Genomic DNA, 26215 nt, shown 5'->3' with positions numbered 1-26215 from the left:
GTCTAAATATAATGTCATCACCCCCTAATATGTTTTATAGACATGTAACACTCTACATTATTAGTTGATCCCAGACAGGGAATAGGGGTGTCAAAGCAGAGGGTACAGGACAATGAAATAAATAGAGATACAAATAAGATTAAGAAATGTTTATGATTGAAGTTGTTGGCTTAGCACAAGGTATATTCACTCACATTTTCGGTAAAGCACAATAAAAACACTGATGGAAAGTTCATTTCTTAAGTTTATTTTGATAAAACACATTTAATTTGTTAAATGTTATAGTTCAATATATCTTCACATTTAGTTCCGTTTTAATAATATATCCTGTATATATATATATAGAGAGAGATCTAGTTATGACGATATTTATTGTAAACCGAACAATAAGTCTAAAAGCATCTGTAAAATAATTAGTGCAATTTACAGTTGAAACAAAAAAAACAGCATTTCTCTGCAAAAATATAAAATTCTATTTAGTTTAAGTTAAACTTTCGTAAAATCTCAAGTATAAACATAAAATGTCTTTTACGGCAAACCCAACTGCTAAGATCACCTAGAGGCACATTAGAACACTATAATCTCAAAACAAATAGTCACACACGTACAGACGTACACGCACAGGATCTGAAAGAAGAAACCATGGAATGCAGACTTTTAAATATTATTTTTTTCTCCAATGCAGTGATCTCATCCTGTTGAGGTCAGAGGTCATGTGATCTGAATCAACCAATTAGGCCCTACATCGAGTAGTCCGTGATTCAGTATTACTGTACAGTCGTTATACTGTAGTTGCGTATTGGTCGGTATGAGTGTACTGTGGTTCAGGACAGTGTTCAGTATTAATCAGTATTACTGTACTATAAGGCCAGGGATATTAATGTACTGTATTATGTTATGTTGCAGTTGGCGTTACCAGACCACCATTTCAGGAGGAGGAGAAACATTAACTTTTCTGGGAATTACACATGATGCATTGCTCCCTTCGCTTTTCACACCTAACCCTTAAATGTACCATGTCCATTCCCTAACCTCAAACTATTCAAACCTCAACAATAACCACTTCAACCGAAGAACAAAGCATAAACACAGGGCATCATGGGAAACGGGTGTTAAGAAAAGTCAATCTATATTTGCGCCGACACTGAGATGGAAACAAAGGACAGACTAATCTCTCATTGTACATGGAAGCCCCTGTACGAGTTTAAACAAATATTATACGACTCATTTCCACTGGCTACACGTAATGCATTTTGTATTATCTGACCACTAACCGTAACCTTCCAGAACTACAGGTTCCTGTGCTTATTGAGAGGAAAGGTTTGGGTCATTACGTAAAGCCAGGGTACATTTACTTTGGGCTGAGTTCTCCAAACTGCCTGCCTTAGCCTTAAAAGTTGTAAGGAGTCGTATTAAGTAATGTGTAGGAGGTCTTTGACATAAGTTAAGGTGGTTTGTGACAGTTAAAGTTGTCTTGCTCCGCTTAGTATAAAAAGTATGTGGATAGCCTACAAACTCAGGATTGACACATCAAGTTGAATCTCTACAATAGCTACCACGCTATACAGTACTTATGCAGGTTCAATAAGAGGATAAATACGCAGAAGGCAGGCTTCTATAGTTTCCAACACTGTACAGTATTAACGCAGCGCATGAATACGTGAAGTTGAACTACAACCATACTGGGTGGTGTATGAACAAATAGAAATAGGACTTCAACAATACCACTACTGTGTACAGTACAGATATGCAGGACAGCTACAGGATAAATTACAAAGAGGAAGGATTAACGAAGGCCTACCAACTTCCCATCTCGCTGCTAACAATGCTCCAACTTGGGCCCGTGCTCGGGGCAGCCTCCGATCAGCAGACGCTCGCCGTATGAAAGAATTCCCCTAGTTTGAACCATCACAAGAGCCTGTGGCTTTGCAGGTGTTTTTTTTTTTATGATTCTTAGTGTTGATGACTTACTACTCACTGTTAGTCATCAACTCCATTGTGACTCTTTAAATAATTAATCTAATGGTGTTTCAAGACCACTTCAACGAAAGGATTCACGATCAACGCCTATGACACGATCAATTTACTTAATCTACAGTTGTGTTTAGCGGTGACCAGTTCCATTGTAGCACCAATCAATAATGTGAGCACTTTGACAAAAGGCTTGAAATGAACTAGAAACGGTTAACAATCTGAGCACAACACACTGCACAGGGTCCACCCGCAGCTTTACAGTAAACCTCCAGCGCTCCAGAGCAGTTGCATAACTTCAACTTCATGCCTTAAAGAATTATGATATTACGAATTAAAGGAAGTACCTGAAACATCTGACTGACGCTATATCCTTTCAGAGCCAGTTGATTCAGAAAACTACACTGCAAGGTCACCAAGAAGCTCACCATCCACCAACAGCAATAGCATCAACGATGATGATGTTTGTGTCAGCTATGGGCATCAATTCAACATGCCCGTCTGTAAAGGATGATAGGTGAGAGCAGGTCGCCAGCATCATTTCATTGAACCATCATTTAAAAAGAAACCAAACACTGAACTAAAACTGCAAGGACAGTGCCCCTCCTGGTGAATCAGTGGGAACTGATTCAGATGGGTCGAATCAGTGGGGACTAATTCAGATGGGTCGAAACGGTGCAGAATAATGCCACCCTTTAAATAAGGGAGAGAATCAGTCACTCTCCCCGACAATGAGGTTTGGTTTAAGTGGTTGGTTACTCTTAAACAGGAATTCCCAAAGAGTAATACGCTCCACAATACCAAGGTATTTGAATACATCTGGGTTTTTGTTCATCTGTTTAGTCAAATCACTTGCTCTCCATCCATAAACGTTTCCAGTACGGTTTTGTAACCGGCAACGGTCCAAAATATGTAAGGACTCAAGTCAAAAATTGATAGTCTTCAACCTTAAACCCTGAGCCAAACACTGATTACCCGGATTAAAGTCTGTCTGTTCAAAGAGTCCAACTTCTCCAACATACACACTTCTACAAGGTTAGTAAAATATACATCTTTTTTACATTTCGTAAATCCTCTTTTGGCTTGTAGAATGGGGAAAGTTTCCCCTCTGATCCTGGCTAAAGCTCACCATTACTGTAAAACGGAACTCTTATCTCCAATACTCAATCAAGTCAAGTCAATCTTGAGCAGGCCATCTGCTAGGGATAAGTATTTGTGTAGCTTATGTATGCTTGTGTGACTGTGTAAAAAGCACTTGTGGTGTGAGAGATATACCATTTCCTGTTCCATTCTGATGATACGGGGGGCTGTGGTTTGGTGGAGCAGTGCGAGGAGCCTTTGGCCCTCAGAGCACATTAGCTTTGGTTTGTCTCACCACTAGCAGCACGTTGTTATGCTGGGACCCAGAGTCTAGAGGAGGTTCTCACTGAGGGGAAGTCTGGTTAACGAGAACCCAAATACAAATGGAATGATATCTACGACCGCTCGCCAATCTTCAGGGAAAATCCAGCGTTCTAGAACATACTCTAGGACACCTACACTGTTTCAGACCTTTTATGTATCCAACATAAAAATCTGGATATCGTTAGCGAAATTATGAAGATTCTTCGACATAGGTTCTATGTGTCTGGCAGTTATTCTTTACTATTGTACCCAATACAACATTTCAATTGACGTCAATCCACAGGTCAATACAGCATTACACAGTATTATTGTACGAGATTAAAGAAAACAAAAAAAGTATTACATACTAATTTCTGGGTGATTTCAAAACTTAAAAAAAAGTTAATAAACCCATTAAAAACTCCTTATAGACCGTTCTGTATCGTGCCAGAGCCATCTACCTTCAACGAGGTAATATTTCATTGAAATCATCGTCTCTCTACCACAGTACACTGTCGGAGCCAAAATGGCCGCCTAGCTTGAGCAGAAAGCAGGTGTGAACCAGAAGGCTTCCCTCCCAGGGTGGCGTCAGTGGCCCCCTTCTCTGGAGGAGGGACTCTCAGAGCGAGCATCTTTCGTTCCTGAAGACTTTTTCTGTTTCTGTTTGGACTTCCTCAGCATTCGAACCTGGAGGCATAAAACACGGGAATAGACAGAATCCAGAAACAAACACAAATTCTACTACATTAAGAGGGTTGTTCAGGTTAGGAACTATCCCATTGGAAACTAGGCATTATCAGGACTATCACAACCTTTCTCTCTCTTCCCAATCTCTCACTCTATCTCTCTTTCTATTTCTCTCTCTATCAAACGCTCAATGTCTTTAATATGATAAAATAACTTGAATATTTCAACACAAAACTGCAATATATATTTTAGATTAAGATATATTATTCCTGAAAGGGAAATTCAGAACTAATATAATAGTCTTGACATCTATGATTGTCTTTATAGTTCTTAATAACATATGGTTTCATACTGTACATCATAATATTCAAATTTGAACGATCATTTGAGATGAACATCCCTTAATGAGGAGTGTGCATCAAGAACATAGCATCTCAAAACCTCTAAACAAGCCCAAAAAGTGCCCCTTTCCTTCTGCTCTCGCACGGTTGATGGAACACACAAATACAGTAAGAACCACACACACACACACACACACACACACACACACACACACACCAGCTCTGATTTCCAGGGTCTCTCCCGTAGTGAAGAGGGATACAGTAATATACAGTACGAACACACACACACACACACACACACACACACACACACACACACACACACACACACACACACACACACACACACACACACACACACACACACACACACACACACACACACACACACACACACACACACACACAGACAGTACCTTGGGGCCAGCAGCAGATATAATAATGTGTCCGGAGGATTGAATCCAGGGCTCTCCGTCCACTTGCACTGGAATGGGTTTGGTCACCGTGATCCTGATATAGTTCCCCTGGGCAATACGGATCCCCGACCGCAGACCGCTCTGAACCTGGCCCTGGACACACACACACACACACACACACACACACACACACACACACACACACACACACACACACACACACACACACACACACACACACACACACACACAGGGTCAAACGGTTTCTTTGTGACTCGTGCAGTTTTAGATATAATGTGCAGTAAAACGAAGGCATGTCTAAGTATTATGTTAGAGATAAGATAATCATTTGGCGAGGGATTAATTTGGTGTCTGTTATGGCCACTGTCTATCTCGCCGTCTTATTTTCCCTCTGTTGTCAAGCACAGGTGCCAGGTCAATTAACCACTTTCATCATCTTCCCGCCTCGACCAAATCAGCTCATCCGGTTCCACCAATCACCTCTTCAGTTCACAGCAAGGGGAGGCCTGCCACACATTCAAAAGCTCTTTTTGGTCTGCAGAGGGAAGCCTTGCTTGTGTTCTCTATCTATGTATCTATCGACATACACACATTATATTTAATACATTGTCCCTTGGTTTCCCTTCTCACCCTGCTTGCATTTATTGTGAACTGTGTTAGCCCCACCTTTTCTATGTTCTTTGTTGCTACCTTACTTGCGGTCTTGGGGAAGGTAAGACAGAGGCCTCTATACACTAACAACACATGCTGTTCTCTTTCTAGACACATTAGGTTAGGAGTGTTGCTGCTCACTGAGGTTAGGGAAGTAGAGGTGTGATCTACTAGGCAGCTGGTAATGTTCACCTTCCTGGGTCAGCTGTTAGCTTAGCTCTGTTTGTGCTTGTTTTATGTTTTAGGATCTATATTTACCAGTTCCCCAGTTAACCCATGTTCACCAGCATCTGTTTCTTTCTGTCCTTTACTATTCTCCCACAGCTTGCTCATCCATCATCCATAACCCGGCCGTTTTACTTGCGTTACCTCACCCACCACCTCTAGACGGGGGGTGGCAGCAGTGTCGATCTGAGAGGCCTCAGAGAAAATACTGCCTGTCAAGAAAGCTGACTAGCTAGCTGCAAAAGCAAGGCTAGTTAATTTATAGAACACCCTTCGACACCAGGACATCCACAGTGCTTAACGTAGGCAGGGATCTCATCTGAATGTGGTGATTTTGAATGATGTGTTATTTTAAAACAATGAAATCCATTGAAAGAGAAGATGGAGACCTCAGTTTGAGGAACTAGGTTAGCTAGGTTAGCGCGGGAGGGTCTGCTGAAACATACCAGGACATGCTGCTGTCCTCCCCAGTGCCCCCCCTGGTTGCCCCGGAGACCTACCATGTGAACGACGCCCGTCACGCCGAGGACCTCCAGCATGCCGTCGTCGATGCGCGGCCTCCCGAAGCGCGAGTCCCCCTCTGATCCCCAGAGGTCAGCGCCTGAACCCCAGCTACACACACACACACACACAAACACACACACACACACACACACACACACACACACACACACACACACAGTGTGAAGTTCTAGTAATGTTTGCATAGGTGTGTGTGTGTGTGGTGCGAGTGTGTGTGGTGGTGTACGTGCAGCTTCGGTAATCAAAGGGAATGGCCTTGCTACTCTAATAGTAGGGTGTATCGAGGATGATAATGATTATGAGGATGATAAGTGGGGGGGGGGAGAGAGAGAAAGAAAGAAAGAAAGAGAGAGATTGTGTCTGTGTGTGTTCGCGTCTAAACATGCGTGCGTGCATGCATGTGTGCGTGTTTGCACCTGGGAATATTGAGGAAGATGAGGCCCTCTATGTTAGGCAGCTCGATTTCCTGTTTGTCCACCTGCAGGCGGAGATGTTTGTGGAGGTTCCTGGTGTGACTCAGCTTCTGGAGCCCCACTTTCACATACACACCCTTGTTATGGAACCTGGAAACACACACACGCACACACACACACTAAACATCAGTAAACGGAAAACACAAAAAATAGCTTTGCTTGAGGCTCATTGGACCAATACCTGCTGGTGAATTTATCTGGATCGCCTTCTCTGGCCTGGTGGAAGTCCAGGCTGACCTCTGCGTCAATCCCCAGCCCAAAGTAGTTGTTCATCTGGACGATCTTAAAGGACGAGAGAGTATATGAGTGAGTGAGAGAGTGAGAGAGTGAGAGACAAACACATGATCAGTATTGAGTGAGGGATGGGAAATACGATCTGTAGGAGACGAGCTGTTAACTATGCATTACGGTAATCAGTCTAGCCGGATGTCTCTGATTCAACATCAGCCGCCCAGAGCCAGGAAGTTAACCAAAGTGGCAAAAACAAATGGATTGATTCACAGAGCCAATGCAGTGTTGGAAAGAGAGGGTGGGACAGAGAGGGGAGGGAGAGAGGAGAGGAGAGAGGAGAGGAGAGATGAAGACGAGAGAGCCGAGAGGAGGAGAGGGAGAGAGGAGGGAGAGAGGAGGGAGAGGGGACGGAGAGGGGAGGGAGAGAGGAGAGGAGAGAGGAAGACGAGAGAGCCGAGAGGAGGAGAGGGAGAGAGGAGGGAGAGAGGAGGGAGAGGGGAGGGAGAGGGGAGAGGAGAGAGGAGGGGGAGAGGAGGGAGAGAGGAGGGAGAGGGGAGGGAGAGGGAGAGGAGAGAGGAAAACGAGAGAGCCCTGAGGAGGAGAGGGAGAGAGGAGAGGAGGAGAGGGAGAGAGGAGAGGAGGAGAGGGAGAGAGTGCAAACAGGAGAGGAGGCGAGAGAGGAGAGGCAAGGACAAGCGCTGAGGAGGGGGTGGGGATGGCAGAAGGAAGGAGGGGAGGCCGCCGACCTTGGGGGGCTCCAGGTAGCCGCTGTCGGGGTCCCCCTGCGAGGCGTCCTCGGACAGGTCCTGGGCGTCCAGCAGGATGGTCCAGCGGTCCATCAGGACCTCGTCCGCCTCCTCCAGGGAGAGCAGGATGTGGTGGGGGTCCTCGCCGCTGTAGCCCGGCCCCCAGCGCAGCACCCGGGCCAGGTCGTTACCTCGAGGGGGGGGGGAGAGTGTGGTCATGATTAAGGGTTGAACCATTCTGCGGCACACAGGGAGCTGAACCCAGACCGTTGTGCTGAGGAGTGTGAGGGAGAGAGCAGCTCTCACCTGTCCCCAGCGGTACTATCCCCATCGGTGGTTCTGAACAGGCCAGCTTGTGTCGAATGGCTTCCAGGACCCCCAGGACCCAGCCCACCGTCCCGTCCCCCCCACACACCAGGACCCTGAAGCGGGGAACCTCCCGGAACGTGTGGAACCTGGGTGGGAGACGACCGGGATGAGTTCAACGGATAACGTAACGGTAATACATAAACATTGGCTGCAAGACATTGGTTGCTACAGACATAAATACGTGTGTGTGTGTGTGTGTGTGTGTGTGTGTGTGTGTGTGTGTGTGTGTGTGCGTGCGTGTGCGTGTGTGTGTGTGTGTGTGTGTGGTTTCACCCTGCAAGCGGCCCTCCGTTGGAGATGTCGAACACCTGGTGGGGGTTGAGGAGCTTCCGGAAGTTGTACAGCAGCTCCCGGCCCTTCATGCCTCCACTCTTTGGGTTGACGAACACCAGCATGGGACAAGCCCCTCTGGCTAGCTTGTTGTGCTGCAGGACGTCAACAAACACAAAGACAATCAGGGCGGCCTCGACTACAGCACGGTGAACATGTCAGCGTTGATGACTGGCTGGTGTGTTGAGTCAATATGTTGGGTGGTGTTGACTAGCCGTTATGTTGGGTGGTGTTGACTAGCCGTTATGTTGAGTCAATATGTTGGGTGGTGTTGACTAGCCGTTATGTTGGGTGGTGTTGACTAGCCGTTATGTTGAGTCAATATGTTGGGTGGTGTTGACTAGCCGTTATGTTGGGTGGTGTTGACTAGCCGTTATGTTGAGTCAATATGTTGGGTGGTGTTGACTAGCCGTTATGTTGGGTGGTGTTGACTACGGTTTGTTTTATATGTTGGGTGGTGTTGACTAGCCGTTATGTTGGGTGGTGTTGACTACGGTTTGTTTTATGTGTTGGGTGGTGTTGACCAGTCAATCAGTTGATTGGGTTGGGTTGTGTTGACTAGCGGAAGTTAAGCCATCCCAAGCTATGCTGTAAAGAGAATTAGGATGTTATTCTATGCTAAACTATGCAGGGAAGAGCTATAGGAAGTGACGCTATGCTAAATTATGCTGCGAAGAGCAAAAGGAAGTTCAACTAATGCGGGACCCTAAAGCTGGCCATACCACCCTGAACACGCCCCATCTCGTCTGATCTCGGAAGCTAGGCAGTCGGGCCTGGTTAGTACTTGGAAGGGAGACCGCCTGGGAACACCAGGTGCTGTAAGTGGTGTCGGGTGGTGGTCAATAGGTGGCACTCTTCCCTCTGGCCCCTTCACTCATCAAACCCGATGCCCCGGTGAAGTGACGGAGACACTGTGCTGTGGAAGGCCCTGATGCCCCGGTGCAGTGACGGGGACACTGTGCTGTGGAAGGCCCTGATGCCCCGGTGCAGTGACGGGGACACTGTGCTGTGGAAGGCCCTGATGCCCCGGTGAAGTGACGGGGACACTGTGCTGTGGAAGGCCCTGAAGCCCCGGTGCAGTGACGGGGACACTGTGCTGTGGAAGGCCCTGATGCCCCGGTGCAGTGACGGGGACACTGTGCTGTGGAAGGCCCTGATGCCCCGGTGCAGTGACGGGGACACTGTGCTGCGGAAGGCCCTGATGCCCCGGTGCAGTGACGGGGACACTGTGCTGTGGAAGGCCCTGAAGCCCCGGTGCAGTGACGGGGACACTGTGCTACGGAAGGCGCCGTCCTTCGGAGGAGACGTTAAACCGAGGTCCTGACTCACTGAGGTCATAAAAGATCCCAGGACACTTATCGGAAAGAGAAGGGGTTTCCCCGGTGTCCTGGCCCAACCAGGCTCTGGCCCCCTAATCATCCTCCTGTATAATTGGCTGACTCATTAATTCCCTGATTCTCCTCCTCAAGCTGGTGTGTGGTGAGCGTTCTGGCGCAGATTGGCTGCCGCGCATCACCCCAGTGGGCGCTACACACTGGTGGTGGTTGGTGAGGTTCCCCCTTCACTGTAAAGCGTCTTTGAGCGTCTAGAAAAGCGCAATATAAATTCAATCTGCTATTATTATTAACCATGCTATGAAGAGCAGGTAAAAGCACCTACCAGGATGTGGGGGATGACCAGGGTCGTCAGCTGTTTGCCACAGACTGCCGTGTCTTTAGCCAACATGTAGACCCTCTCCGCCTCAGAGAAACAGGAGACCTGCAGCACCACTGCACCTGGAGAACACACACACACACACACACACACGTCGTCATCACCTGGGACGGTCACTCTGCTTATAGTACACTTTACTAGAGGGATTAACATAACTCCATAGTCTGAGGAATGTCCCACCTTGGCTTCCATACATGTGACTTATGGTGACCAGGTGACCTGGATGGGAGAGAGGGGGGGGGGGGGGGAACGAACATGAAAAGGCCAGAGATCAAGGAGGCAGACACACACCCACGCTGAGGATTGACGTGGCCCACATTCATATTTTATACCGCATTTCAGCAGAAGAAGAAAGCACTTTACACGCGCTAAATTATGTATTATAAAGCCATATTAAGTCAGACAAGGATAAACCCGGCATAAACCCCTAAAAAACATCCTTTGTTGAGCAGAGAACCAAGGGTTCCAGTGCATGGAATGATTTCCACTAGGGTTAGGGTGTCTCCTCTCTTATCCAGCGCGTCAGGATGAACAGAACCCAGGCCCGCTTCACTCCCTGAGGAGCCCCGTGTTGTATTATTCACGCTAATGGCCAGAGTACGTGAGTGGAGCCGGGCGCTCACTTTTCACAGACAGATGTTCCTGCACCAGCTGGGTGTACTCCTCTCGGGGCAGCAGGAGCGGAAGTCCTCCAATCAGAAGGCTGACCTGGATCACATGGTTGCGGTTCTCCGTTGCATAAAAGCGAGTCTGGTTCATCTGCCGCAGAGAAACCTAAGGGAAGCCGATACGTTCATCCCCACATCAGACGCACACATTGATCGCCTTCTAAATGAATAATCTTGTTGTATCAATCATTTTATAAGTTATCTCTTTATGAAACAGGCAAACAATATTATAATTTTCTCTTGCTGAAAGAGCCGTAATATTCATTAGTGCTCATTATCCAAAAAGAATAAGGCGGATATTTCCCATCGGGAAACAACTGTTGGATTATTATTAAAAATTAATTATTAAGAAATTCGAAACGGCCATAGGCAGCCCCAAGAAGAAGTAGAACCCATTCTCACCTTCCTGATCTCCTGCAGCTTGTCTAATAGGAGCTCTTCACCTGTCAGTACCTGTCTCAAAACTAACACAATAGGAGCAAGGGAAAGGTCAGGACCCCAAACAGTTGGAAACACATTAATACATATGATCATGCTCAAACACACAGACTGTCTGTCTGAAGGGCCAACGTATCACAAGGTTAACAGACAGCATAACAGTGGGTTTGACCTTTGGGTAGGACGCCTCTTGTGTATGGAAAGATCGCTAGTAAAGATGATGGTGCATTTCTAATAAAACTCTTAAATGGTTTGAAATGTAAGATGTACCGAGGGGCAGCGGTATGGGGACAGTGTTTAAAGGGGTACACACACATGGGGTGACCCCACAAACGTTGGGAACCTGGTTCTAACGTACCCTGCTTGCTACCCATGTGGACCTCCACCAGGTTGAAGTTGGAGGAATCCTTCTCCTGCAAAACAACAACTCTTATCAACAACCGCTCCCAAACACCAGGACACTGCATCTAATCCAAAAGTAGTGTGTAATCCAAAGTAAATGGAAAATGGAATCTAAAGTTACTGGCGTACTTGTGTTTCTTAGAATAGTAACAAAGGGGTCAGGATAGGGATTATTCTCCAATATTAGCATAGGACTGGAGGTCGGTCATCAGCATAAGTATTGCCTGCATACATGGTTAGGGCAATAGCCGTCAAGCCACCAGGACTAGCGAATACATGCATATCATTTGTCCTCGACGTTATCAGCAACCCTAACAACATAAGGGCTGAGATGTCTCAATCAGAAGACACTGTAGATAACAGATAAATGGTGCGTAGGGACGGCGAGAAGCAAACCATTCATAACAATTAGTACGCTTAAAACTCGCAGGTTTATAACCAAGACATCATTCAGTCATGCCAAAAATCACACATTAGAACCGTTAAACAGCAAAAAATTAACAACAAACACAACAGAATGGGTGTGAGTTGTATTACACACGTATTCATCAAGTGTTCATTTTGAGTTATTAGGTTATCCAGTTATTGTAAATTGGCTATTGTGATTTGCTGACATTAATGTGTGACATCACCTTCGACTTATTTGAACATATGGAAACGAGCCACTGCCCAATTAGTGTTTGGTGTTCCCTGTGGGGTTTGGTTCGAGTTACGCTCTAAACAAAAACAAAGACTTCTTAGCTGTCAACCAATGGTATCCGTCATAAAAAACAAACACATTGACACACAAAAGCATCCGAAAGAAGCATTTCCAAAGAAACAAAAATGGTTCCTTCCTGTAAACACATTTCCACACTCTGGCACAACGGAGCCAAACAGACATGAGGCAGTAAGTACCTGCCGTCCTAACTGAACGAGGAGCTCTTTGAGGACCGAGTCTACAGTGCTGCTCCGGGAGATGGAGATGGAAGTGTGGGAGAGGCCAGTTCTGCAGAAATAACAGAGACACAACGGTCAAACAACACAAACACTATAGACACACACCCGATAAACATGACACAAATAAAAAAAACACAACACAAATACAGTCGACGCAAACACTATAGACACAATACAGGACGTGAAACAGAATATTTCATGGCTTTAATGACCCAAACGTAAACCCAACAACCATCCTCTTCAAGATAAGAAACCGGCCAATTAGAGGTCTGTGGACAGAAGATCTATTGACAGTAAGACAGAGCACGGTCTGTGGTGGGTTCATGTGCCCAGGGCAGAATGATTCATGTTTGCTCTTTCCCTCAGTCTGTTTGATACACCCTCGGAACCACACGCAAACAAGCTTCAATGTGCTTCGTACGTCAGACAAACTTCGCTTTGTTAGTTCCTCTTCCAGAACAGGTTATTACAATTATGTTTCATAAGGTGATGTCACGCTCAATATGAGGCCGTCCCTGAGTTCCTAAAACACTATCCTTACACAGCCCAACATAGATGTGGCCAGATATCCATAAACACTGGGATGCAAATCAGCACAACACAATATTAAGCCGAGCTGCTGGTCTATCGCACATCAGTCTTATCAGTATGTAAATAGTTTACAGGGAACATTTGGTTTATTCTGCAGCAACTTTCTTACTTCAACTTATAGCTTGTTTTATGATACCATGTTGCCCATTTGGCAGCCCTTATCCCTCCTATAGTCCCTCTACTCTTGGGAGGAATCCTTAGAGGGGGGGGGGTAGTCCTATAGAGGGGTCAGAGTAGGGGCGGGACTTAAGAATTGAATATCGAGGGCATGTGAAGCCCTATGAGACCGTTACTCATGGAGAACCATCCCAAGGACGGTGCCTTGACCAGCCATTTGTGAACTCATTCAAACTACGGCCCGTCCCCAACGGGCGCAAAACAATCTTTTCCGTTTTCCTTGGCTGCGCTTCAGGGATATCTCCGTAAACGCACCGAAAACGCCGGCTCCGTCTGGGCGGTCGGACGGGGGCCTAACGCTACCGTTCCCCCGGCCGGTCGGCACTCACTTCAGCCAGCAGGCGTGGACCTTGAGGACCTCTGTGTCCAGGGGCACGGCCCTGAGGACCCACGCCTCCGGCGGGGCGTCCTTCTTGTGCTCCAGCGTCCCGTTGCGGTTGAGGACGTCTTCGCTGTGGAGGGGCTGCAGGGTTCCTAGCGCCTGCAGCTCGTAGCGCTGCGGCGCGTCGGGCAGGTAGAACGCCCTCAGGGCCGCCTCCTAGAGGACACCCACAGTACTGTCACCGCTGGAACGCACATCTGGTACGGTCAGAGCACTCTCTGTGCTCCCAAAGCAGGGTCGACTATTAGCCGGGCTGACGCCAGACCTCGTCTCAGTCTACATTGAGGAGAGGTCTGGGAACCACACGTTCATTTTCTCATATTTGAGGCATGGTTTACGATTGCCCGGAGCCGTTTATTGGGCGCTACAAATGTCTGTCCTATGAGTCTGTACGTAGCTCATAGCCAATCGTATCAATTATACCAGATTCGGCGTTCATGACTCGTTCTCTTCAATGGGGACTCATTCACTCATTCACTCGATGTCAGTCGACAGACATTCTGTGTGTGTCGGCTCACATATCATTAGAGTAGAGGGTTATTTAGTGTGATTGATCATTCAAAATAATATAATCTCCACTCATAGCCAAAGTGATTATTATAACAACATGAATAACTTGAAGGGTCCGGGAGCGACAGTAACGCCAGCAGAAGGGCAGGAGGGCAGGTTGCCATGGGGATAAGGGTAACATCTCACCACCAGTTCCTCCTTTCTCGTTACCCGTGGAACCGAGACGAGGCGGAAAGCTCCTCGCTTCAGAGCGTCGTCACCATCAAAGACCCGGACCGCCTGTTTAGCTACACACACACATTTAACGTTAATACACACACACCCACACCAATACCGACACACACACACATACAAATACACACACACCCACACACACACACACACAAACAAATACACACCCACACACACTACAAAGCAGAGCCACAGGTACCTGACTCTGAGGAGGAGGTCTGTGGGGTCTCTCTGGGCGCCACGGGGCTGGAGGGGCCGACCTCATCTAGGGTGTCTGGACAACACAACAACCACAACCGTCAGACAACACTGTGGGGTGGGGGGGGAGGGAGGGAGTGAGGGAGGGAGGGAGGGAGGGAGGGAGGGAGGGAGGGAGGGAGGGAGGTAGTGAGGGAGGGAGGGAGGGAGGGAGGGAGGGAGGGAGTGAGTGAGTGAGTGAGTGAGTGAGTGAGTGAGCGAGTGAGCGAGTGAGCGAGTGAGTGAGCGGGTGAGCGGGTGAGCGAGAGAGGTGAGTGTGTTTTGTATTAAGTTCTTATACATTGGATTACGATTCAATGTTATTATATTTTTCCCTTCAGAGTCGGACCTGTGATCAGAGCTGTGATTGGGGGATTGTTTCAATCAGTATCTTTAAACTTAAAACAGAACCGTAACTCTAACTCAGGCTAGCGGGATTTTCGTTTTCAGAAATGCCGATTTCAATCTCAAGGAACGAGTTCCACACAATCTCGGAGGAAGACCTGAAAAATGTGTGTTCATGCCAGGCTTCGGAAATAACTGATCACACTTGGAAAAGTGATCACTCAAGAAATACCCAAGATGTCATTGCTATATCCGTGCTTTCAGGGTTATCTCGCTGACCTGCTATGTCCAAGGTTTGCTCCAGGTAAGGCTCACATCATGAGTTGCCATGGTAACTGAAGTGAGAGTAATCTAATCTTTGTATCTGAAAAAAGAAAATGCTGGCCTCGCCCTAATTCTTGGAAGACCAGCTTTTTAAAACTGGACGAGCCTTTATTTCTTACTTTATGTTCAGTATACGCCATTAGTTCGGCAACATAAAGTACCAGTATTCAGTAACAGAACGGTATTTAATGTTATTTTCCATTTGAAAAGCTGCTAACCGGATACATACGAAGAGTCTGGCACTTCTTGGTAAGAGAAGAGATGGGCTGGAGGTTTGGATGAAGCAACGCTCAGGCTTTGCTCCCCAATGAAGAGGATGTGGTGATAGCTGTGTGTGTGTGTGTGTGTGCGTGCGTGCGTGCGTGCGTGCGTGCGTGAGTGCGTGTGTGTGCGTGTATGCGTGTGTGTGTGTGTGTGTGTGCAGTGTGTGTGTGTGTGTGCGTGTGTGTGTGTGCAGTGTGTGTGTGTATGCGTGTGTGTGTGTGTGTGTGTGCAGTGTGTGTGTGTGTGTGTGCGTGCGTGCGTGTGTGTGTGTGTGTGCAGTGTGTGTGTGTGTGTGTGTGTGTGTGTGCAGTGTGTGTGTGTGTGTGTGTGTGCGTGCGTGCGTGCGTGTGTGTGTGTGTGTATGCGTTTGTGTGTGTGTGTGTGTGCAGTGTGTGTGTGTGTGTGCAGTGTGCGTGCGTGTACCCATGTCGTGGTGGGACCCCTCTGCGATTCGGTAACAGTGCATCTTGCTGTAGTTCCTGGAGCTGAGCTGGACGCTGGAGGGGGGCAGTAGGACGGAGGCCAGCCGGCCCAGCTTGCACGCCGGGGGCAGCACAGCGTAGCAGGCAGCGTGGCTCTGGAGACCCGGAGAGTCCCGTCAGTATTCACGCACAAAAAAACATATACATAATAGGAATGATAAAAATAATAACAATAATCACACACAAGAAAAAGACCATTATGAAAGTGATACGCTACGGATATTCAAACGCCAACGTCTGACTTTACCCTTTTCTTTAATCGACGTGCATGAAACACATGCCGTGCAACTCTGGCGGTGGTTGCCCACGGCAACTCCTTTTATGCAAGACCACAACACACTCCTCCGCACACTGTCTGGTTCATAATGGATATTTCCTGCTGGTGTTGGCAAATAAAGTTTCTGTAAAGGTTCTTTGTTAAAGAGGAAATGGGTAAATGCATTAAAGGAGCAGTGAACCCAAAATATATCATTTGTTTTAAACATCTTAACATGTCTAACATGTTTGTCAACAAAGCAATCTACGTCAATTTTACTAAAAATAAAGAAGGGACCTTTTATTTTATGTTTGCCAGTCTACCCCAACCAGTTTGGGAACATATCTGTGTGTATGAATCATACTTCACACCTCCACCAACGGCCAGCGATAAGAGTCAGTGATAATAATAATTTCAGCTCCTCCCAGCTGGTTGTCAAAAAAAAGTCCCTCTGGACAAAAAGGACACCTGTTCAATTTATTTTAACATCTTCAACCAAACTTACATTTACTTTGATGTTTTTGTATTTTTTTTAATGATTGCTTTTGTTTTTATTGTTTCATGGTGTGAGCCATATGCGTCGATAGAGCTTACTCAGTCAAAGTTGTTTTGATGAACAACTTATTATGGAACTTGATAATATGGAAAATCTGAATCTCCAAACTCAAGTAGAGTTCTTTTCATGATGTCAAAATGCCTTTCTGAGGCCCGTGGACATCAAGACGAAGGGACACAGATGGCAAGAGGAGATGCGGGGTGTGTGTGTGTGTGTGTGTGTGTGTGCGTGTGTGTGTGTGTGTGTGTGTGTGTGTGTGTGTGTGTGTGTGTGAGTGTGTGTGTGTGACACTCCATCTGGACAGAGAGGTTTAAGCTTATCGGACACGTAGTATTACGCTGCATTATGTGGCCTATTACATGTTAAAAAAAGCACTCCTCATAATGCTCATACATAACCACTGTATTAACATTCAGAATGTACCACAGTTTGCTTTAATCGGGCTGAAACAGGGGGTCCCCCAGAATAAAGAGTTAGGGGTTCTACTCCATCGTGTATCTCAGGTGATTGGCCAAGGCATAGGTGCCACCAGGGGGTTCCTTGGGGAGGTCATTCATGCTTCTCCTTTGGTTAGGGGGGGGGGGGTCCTTTTTGATCCATGCACTACAGTAAGGCACTACAACTCCCAAGAGCCTCTGGTGTTCGCTCATGAACAGCCTTCCGATTGGTCCTCACCGTGATGCCGCACCACTCGCACCTCATGCCCGCCAGGACATCTGAGGAGGCGCAGGAGCGCCGGCACCCCTCGCACCGCGCCCCCGTCGGCAGGTTACCCTCTCGCCAGTGGTGCTGGAACGTATCCTGCAGCGAGAGAAAGTAGACCCGTGCAGCGGTCAGCATGACGGTCTTCAGGACATGACACCGAGAATTCTCTGTCTACCAAACGTCTGGGGACTTCCTAATGCATAGTAGTAGTAGAGATATAATCCTTTATAAAGCATTCAGAAAAGGTGTTTTTCTTTTCTCGCTAATGTTTCCTCCCAGTTTTAGCAATGAAGCCTGTAAACCTCGAAGGCTGAATGAGCTTAGAACTCAGAGAGCGAAGCAGCTTGGAGTGGGATTTGGCCATTACGATTTAGAGGGCGCCCACTATACCACCTTGTCCGGGAGTTGTGACACTGCAGAGCGTGGCACATCATTTTTATTGGCTTTCAAACAAAGAACTCCATTCAAAGGGAAGTTCTTTGTCACATGCACAATGCCCTACTGTTCTTGTAATTGCACAACATAACAGACGCACCTTAGTTTTGGGACATTTGGTTGTGGGCGGAGCTACGGTAGAATGGTCCGTGTTGGACAGGTAAAGGAGGGGAAGCCCAACAATTGGAGTGGATAGGAAGAAAGGTTCACAAAATAAAGCCGTTGTTTCTGCACTGGCGGTTGGAACCAAGCTCACACCTAACGACCACCACCTGTGTGTGAGAGCAGTATCTTTAACCCTAATAGGTAATGTTTTAGTCCTCCTATGAAATTTGTTTGTCTTTGGAACCGTGACTCAACTAATTAATGCAGGATGTTCTCAGGGGGGGTTGGCGCCAACTTGTCAGTACGTGATGAGAGCCGTCCATTGCTCTACATATTTTTGCCTTTATGCAAAGACTTGTGGTTCTCCGGTTTATGTTTTGGATATATTTTGCGTCGTTATATTTTTAAAGGAGCTCTACTGTCTGAAAGGACTGAGCTTTCCGCTCTATAAATAGACAGACCCCTTATTTTCATTTATAAATAAACAGCCATAGATATTTGCCCGTTAGTTGGTGTTTAGATTCAACCCTCTGATTGCAACGTTCCCCCTGACCTCTGTTGCAGCCATTTACTTCATGTTAAATGAGGTTATAAATAACGAGGTCACAAGTGGCCGCGCCAGCCAGAGGTGTGATGGGACAGGCCGGCCCAGTTGGTACAGTCCACTGGGTGGACTGGTGGTTTCCTCTATCCATCATCCACTGGGGGGGGGGAAAGTGTGGTCGCTAAGTCTAGATTTATGAAGCATCCCAGAGGGTGATAAAATAGGGCCCTTTGGACCACAATGCGTGTGCACGTGGTAGCGCCCGTCACTCCCATGGTGGCGCTAGGGATGGACGGCAGCAGCAGTAGTTACCAGGGTCTGGGTTCCATCCTGGTGGCACAGCCGACAATCTGCACAGCTGAACACGGAGCAGTCGGCGTGCACGTGCATCTCACACACTGAAGTAAACACACACACACACACACATGTAGATGTATAATTAAAGACCGTAGAGCTTGGTTCTTATTTACAACTCCCACTCTAAAGACATGTTGAGTCCCGTGTCCCAGCCCATACACCGTGCCCTTGGTTGCTAAACACAATTGTACAATGGATTGAGTTGTAATCCACTGCCTTCAGACTTAATACAATGGACACACACACACACACACACACACACACACACACACACACACACACACACACACACACACACACACACACACACACACACACACACACACACACACACACACACACACACACACACACACTGTGTGTGTGTAAACATGGCCGCTCGCTGACACATTACATTAACTAGCAAGGGCCCCAGCAGAGCTCAATGTCACTCGAGCTGATGCACAAAAATAACCAGAGTGGAAATCCATTGGACTCTGCGTGTGCGTGTGTGTGTGTGCGTGTGTGTGTCCTGTGCAGGTGCTAGCGTGTAATTAAGTAGGTACAACAGTATCAATATAACACTCTTATAACATTGGTTACAACGTGCTTTAGATCTGCAAAGATAGAGAGAAAGGAAGACACAGACCCAAAGCACAATAAAAAAAAGTAAGTGATTTCAAGGGTACTTAAACAAACACAGAAAGCATTCAGCCCCCAGACACCAGCCGGAGCTCAGCAATGAAATTAAAGAAAGGCTATCCTAAAAAGAGTGCTTTCTGAGCATAGTCTGAGCAAGTCAGAGGCCCCGAGATGGAGGAATAACACTGCACGCGTGTTGCAACACGGCAGACCCCCTTTCAGCTTTTAGTCTTGCATTACTGCGGCAAACTGCTCCAGGGTTGGCTAATGCTCCAGATGTGTTTTAGCTGATGCAGGTTTGGGTGGATGCTGCTGGAGGCTGACCTTCACAGCGTAGGGACGCGTTCCCCTCCGTGGGTTTCCTACACACACAGCAGAACCTCTTCTTTAGACCGGCGGGCCCAAAACAGTGGGCCACAGGAACCTTCACACACAAACACACACACAATGACCAAGGTGAGACGCCTTAAGGACACAAGACAGCAAAATTAAAGGTAACAGAAAGATATATAATAACAACATATTTTAGAAGTTGAAATAAAAAACACTTGACATGGTAACCAAAAAGCTTGTAGCAACCCAGGTTCCATTCCAACCTGCAGTCTTATGCCGCGTTTCCACTGCAGGGTGAGGTACAGAATCCGTACCGCACCTTTGCGAACCGAACGGTACCGCACCCTGCAGTGGGAAACGCGGCAGTATTAAATCTTTTGACCCCACTCTCCTTAATCACTTTCTTTCTGGAGTGGACTCTCCCCTACACAAAAGGCATAAAAACAAATAGGTAACACAATAGCAATAAAAACCTATTGGAAAAGCTAGCATTCTGAACACACCTGTGACAGGTAACATAGCAACACACAACGTATTATACTTCCTGAATTGTGTCCATACAATATGTGTGACACGGTTTTACTTTAATGGCAAGAGCCACATAAAGACCCACTTAAAATCTTAATAACCTTCTTGGAATCCGGTTACAATCATAGACCTGCATAACTTGTGTGACCACCCTTTTCAATGACGAAAGGACATTGCATAATGGTCTGGGATTGTAGAGTAGCTAGGCAGAGATCTGGAACAGCCAGGTCATTTAGATTCTAGTCCACTCAGAAAGAAAGAAAAAAAGAATCTAAATGAGGACTATTCAGTAGCAGAAACCATTGGTGCCAAAAAGGTAGAAATGGTCCTAAAAACCCTCAATCAGAGTAGGATTTTGTCTTTCATTTTTTAAAGCAAGCCTTTCAAAACCCTAGCTAAATTGTTTGGCAATAATGATTAGGCTATCATAGTCTGACTATGGAAGAAAGAGGTCCACACTTGCTCCCTGTACATCCCTGACCCATCTGCTTGGTCCCAATGACAGGAACGTCCTATGTAGGGGTGCTGAAGCAAGAGACTTACCTGCACCAAGGTGGGAGCCATGCAGGAACAGGTCACCCTCAGATTCTTCAGGCACTTCTCGTGGCACATCAGGTTGCACACTATAAGGGTGCAAGGTGTTTACAAAGTGAGGACCATTAGATTACACACCATATGGGGGCAATGTGTTTACAAAGTGAGGACCCCAAAGTTATACACTATAAGAGAGCAATCTGTTCACAAAGTGAGGATCGCATGGGTTAAACACTAAGGGAGCCAAGGGTTCCGAAGTAAGGACACATCAAGTTACAGACTATAAGGAAGCAAGGTGTTAACAAAGTGGGGACACATTAGGTTACGCACACTATAAAAAAAGGATCAAAATTTTTACAAAGTGAATACACATCAAGTTGCCCGCTATAAGGAAGCAGGTTGTTCACAAAGTGAGGACACACCAGCTTACAGACTAATGATGCAAGGAGTTTACAAATTGAGGTCAGTGAGGAGACTAAAGGAGAAAGGTTTTCAAAAAGTGAGGACACACTAGATCCCACCTGATTAACAATAGCACATCCAAAGTAGATTACGAAGATTGCATTCACAGCAATGACCATTATTCTAGGGTTACATTGTGGTAGCCAGTACCCACTGACCGTTAGCTACAATAAAATAAATGAAGAGTCAACTATTAATTCATAGAGGAACCATGGCCTGATGACATAAATGGTCACGTTACCACAGAGCGTATATGAAACGTGTTGCATGTGTCATCCAATCGTATGCATTGCACGTCTAAAGGGTTTTAATTAGAGCTGTCAGTTAAACGCGTTATTAACGGCGTTAACGCAAACCAAATTTAACGGCGTTAAAAAAAAATAACGCGCGATTAACGCAATTATTTTATTAAAAAAAAAAAAAAAACTTTTTTTTTTTTTTTTGGCTCAAAACAAAGAAGCAGTAGCCTGACTACTATGTTCAAATGACATTTGTTCAAAGCAGTCGTTTAATTGCACTATAGGCTCTTTTTTTGTATCGTCCTGTTTCGATCAGTGTATATGCCAATGTTGTTATCAATAAAAAATCATTTGCACAAGGCAAGCCGATGCACTTCACCATGTTGATAAGAGAATTAAAATGAGAAGAATTATGGGACAAAAAAATCAAGGGATATTAAGCATAGAAAAATAATTTGCGATTAATCGCGATTAATTAGAGTTAACTATGACATTAATGCGATTAATCACGATTACATATTTTAATCGCTTGACAGCTCTAGTTTTAATGCATCTAAGTGGTGCCCCAATCCCCCGGCACCAAAAACACAGTTCCATCGACAATCCATGCCTGTCTCCTGTTGCCATACCGACCACGACGAGTTTATCACGACTTGAGCACGGCTCTGGTTGTGCGAGAACCCCCCCGCCCCCCGCCTTCTCCTCCCACAGCACCACTCATCCCATGTACCCCGCTCTGCCCAGTAACACAGTGCATGTGCGTCTCCCTTCATAACGTGCATGTGTGTCTCTGCTCGTGCTGAACCAACCAGGCCCAATCTCAGAAGCCAGATAGTGCACGACGCGAGGCTGTGGATTTCCGTGACTTTATGGCTGCGGGGTAAGAGGGGAAATGTAGGAGAGGAAGGAGAGATGGAAGAGGAGGGAATCAGGGAATTAGCCCCCCAAAGCTGACATTTTCTCTCAGCGGACTTTTGAGCACAAAGTGTTGGTGCTCGACAGCAGCAGACATGTATGCACTGAATACTTAACTCGCGCCATCGAACCCTCTCCGAGTCTCCATCCCCGCAGTACTATAACTGGGACTGCGTGTGCAGCTTACAGATCAGCTTCACAGATCAGATGAATGAATCCTGTACGTATGTTGGCCCATACTCTCAACTGTCGAACAGCGCACCACGACAAAATAACCCCCAAGTCTTTATGTTTCAACCAAACAACAACAACAAGCTGATGTGCAATACAGACATACCTTCGCACAGGAAACCGACCAGACCCCAGATGAAATCGCTGCAGTTGTGGCAGAAAGTAGGCTTGGTGAGGGTGACCCGTTTGAAGCAGTGGCCGGGGGATCCGACCTGGTAGCGTGACCGAGAAGAAGAGCAAACCGGCGACTGCTGCGCCTTTTTCTTGCCGTGCACGGGGCTTGCACTGGGGCTGTCCGCGACGCCGCACTCCGCCATGGTCGCCCGCGAAGCAAAACACCACTCCCGACTTGTCAAGAGGAAATCGCAGTGGGGAGGGGGGGGGGGTCCTTCTCTATAACCACTTGTTAGCATGCAACACACGTCTGTTGTGTTCACACACCCGCTTTACAAAAAAAAATGTTGGACGCCGATCATCCCAGCATGCATCAGGGCGGGATGGCTCCGTCCGGACCGAGCCGTGCTGTGCCAGCGGTGTCGCCGCCGTACGACAGGGGCTGGGCGCCTCTCCGCCGCCTCGCGAAAAGATCGGTGTTAAATACAGAGACGTCGGTAACTAACCGGATAGTTTCGGGGGTTTAAAGGTTCGTCGCGAAGCGCAGTAGATCGTGAGGGCGGACTTGTGTCGGCGGACGCATCGCTATTCCCGGTGTTGACAGTGAATCCTGAATCCTTTCAAAATCAGAGTCACGTCCTGAAATCTGGACGAACTGGTGTAGGGAGCCGCCCCGGTTGGTTCCCAGCGTTTCCTCTCACTAGCTGGGGAAGCCCAGCCCCTGGCTCAACAAGTGATCCAGTTGGAGATCTGTCTCCGGTGCTGGTGCTTTTAGTTGATCTCAGCTTGGAAATGCGGTTGATCCTTGATTCGTAAAGATATCTCCCTGCTTCTGTTGAACGAGTTTCTCTCCCTGCTCGGTTATTTTCTCCGTCATCATAACACTTCTTGCGTTACTTTAATTTTTGCCGTCCCCAGTTGCTCATTATTATGCTTAGGTCACCTCCTATACCCTCCGACACTTATGTAGCCTCAAATGGTCAATAATGTATCGTTTCTAGCGTATAGCCTATAGGCCTACTTGGCTTGCATTAATGTCGGCCGAAGATAAGATAAGAATTCAATCTATCCCAGATCGTGCAGCAGTAAGTTGCAGTACTAAGTCAGGAAAAAACAAATAGATAGTGCAAATATCTCACCTGGAACTTTGCATATAATTTATAATTAGTTATTTGTTTTTAGTATCTACATTTTTTTAATTTAAATAGTATCATAAGCCTACTAATTATAACCTTTACGCAGCCTGCTGTGAGTGCGACCCCCTCATTTAACGTCTGGGGCATATCTTATCTTAGCATTCTGATATCGGACCTTATCACGGTGTTATAGTGCTTTAATATACCTTGGACTTTTACTTTGCAACTTAATCTTTCTCTAAGTTTGTCCTCAATCCTTCCTCAGGAACTTCCGTATTTTAAATTCCTCCTTCGTAAAGTTTACTATAGGCTATAGCTTTCTTAACCACATCATAAACCACATAGGTGGATTCATCTGGCAGTATGCTCTCAGATGATCAATTGTATGAAATGCATTTGTGCGCCCACATTAATTTCCTGTATAACTTTGGACCATTCATAACATTACTTATTTAGTAATTACAACATTCATGGGCGTAGATCTAGGGGGACGGGGCCGACGAAGGGAATATGTCCTCCTCAATATTTAAAACACTTGCATTGTCTTCTTCGTCGTCCAACTATATAAACCTACTGATATACGCATGCCTCCTTTGGACTTCTTCATCACTTGGGCTTATTTTATTCCTGGAAACACAAACACACACACACAGACACACACACACACACACACACACACACACACACACACGTCAAACACACACACACACACACACATACACATCTCACATACCCACACACACACACGTCACACACACGTAACACACACACACACAAACACACACATGCACGTCACACCACACCCAGACACACACACGTCACACACACACACACACACACACACACACACAAACACACAAACACACACATACACGTCACACACAAAAACACACATACACGTCCCACCCAAACCCCCCCCCCCCCCCACAAACACACTCAATTCTTCAGAGGGAGAAGGACCCCTAGGAACTTCATCATTTCCCCTGAGATGCCCCACAGATGAGTCCTCAGTCTGCATTCCGGATGCATTATTCAGGATAGTAAGACCACACGTTATACTCTTCAACAATAGGAAAGTGTATGCAACACACAGAGAATGTAGTCATAAGTCGCTTTATCTGTTACTAAAGGAAAGAAGAGATGTGTGATTTGTCCTAAAGGCAGGGCATCACTGCCATATAAGGAGATCAAACTTAGACACAGAAATAACCCTTACAAAATGACGAAACAATCTGTTGAGAATGAAAACTCGATTCACCTCTTGCTTTTAAGGTTTCCCTTCCAGGATGTAATTGGCCATACCGTCATCATATTTCCCATCCGCTAAAGTTCCACTTGTGTTCTTCTTTACCCCCACTTCATGTAAACAAATGATAACAAGGTGTTGATAATGCCCATGATATATGCTCAAATATTCAAAAGATTCACCAGGATAAATCATTGGGGCATCTTCTCAATTCGACATTTCAAATGAGATTTCAAATATGCATACTTTTTTATATGAATGTCTTGTTCTGTGACAGAATATTCTGATTAACATGTGGAGGGTTTTGCTTGTTTAAGCACCTCCGTTGATTGTAAACCTTTTCCTGTATCGGGCGTAATTTTTATTCCACCACAGACCGTACATTGGACATTGCCCAGCTTATGCTTGACTTCATTCAAGACAAAGTATTATTTCATTCAAATTTAGATACATCTTTTTTTCGTCCCATGCAGTCGAACATATGTCTGTAGGCCTACCCATTTATCAACTTGAAATGCCCTTATTTATTCCGGTCCGGCCGTCAATCAAATTTATTTTGATTGATGCATACACTTGTGTGGCCTACACTCTCCTATTGATGTTTTAATGTAATTGGGTTTCGTAAATTTATTTATTTTAATAAAGTGATGCATGTATGCCTACTCGTCAAATATATAGCCTAATTGCCTACAAATAGATTCTCGGACGTACAACAAACAATTAATGCACAGTTGTATTAATTAATTATGAAGTAGCCTATGCTTAATGTCTGCTTTAATATCATTTCCCAATATACAGAGGACATTTCGGACACATTTGCAGTAGCCCG

General features: G+C 46.2%; 1 protein-coding gene across 1 annotated transcript; it reads right to left on the bottom strand.

Annotated features, from left to right (window-relative positions):
* Positions 1-226: 226 nt before the first annotated feature.
* dgkq (diacylglycerol kinase theta) lies at positions 227-23891 on the bottom strand. Its single transcript, XM_030367523.1, has 23 exons — positions 22997-23891; positions 21053-21132; positions 19973-20072; positions 18983-19068; positions 17557-17682; positions 16011-16164; positions 14617-14691; positions 14373-14473; positions 13624-13832; positions 12485-12575; positions 11544-11598; positions 11150-11211; positions 10703-10853; positions 10260-10298; positions 10026-10141; positions 8310-8461; positions 7974-8122; positions 7668-7858; positions 6872-6972; positions 6634-6780; positions 6196-6307; positions 4799-4951; positions 227-4041 (listed from the first exon to the last, which is right to left on the bottom strand). The coding sequence occupies exons 1-23, from the start codon at positions 23301-23303 to the stop codon at positions 3943-3945; spliced, it is 2856 nt and encodes a 951-aa protein (XP_030223383.1). The 5' UTR covers positions 23304-23891; the 3' UTR covers positions 227-3942.
* Between the last annotated feature and the right edge of the window lie 2324 nt (positions 23892-26215).

The sequence above is a fragment of the Gadus morhua genome, chromosome 10 (genome assembly GCF_902167405.1).
Source record: "Gadus morhua chromosome 10, gadMor3.0, whole genome shotgun sequence".
Taxonomy (NCBI): Eukaryota; Metazoa; Chordata; class Actinopteri; order Gadiformes; family Gadidae; genus Gadus; species Gadus morhua.
Note: the sequence above shows the minus strand (reverse complement) of the source record. Positions and strands in the feature narration are given on the sequence as shown.

Bases quoted from the DNA above. Each gene is read 5' to 3' on its own strand.
- dgkq (XM_030367523.1), bottom strand. From the start codon at position 23,303: ATGCTAACAAGTGGTTATAGAGAAGGACCCCCCCCCCCTCCCCACTGC. The intron at 17,683-18,982 runs GTAACTACTGCT...CTCTCGCTGCAG, and splicing joins AGGATGGAACCCAGACCCTG to GATACGTTCCAGCACCACTG. The intron at 14,692-16,010 runs GTACACGCACGC...TGTGTTGTCCAG, and splicing joins GGGGTCCCACCACGACATGG to ACACCCTAGATGAGGTCGGC.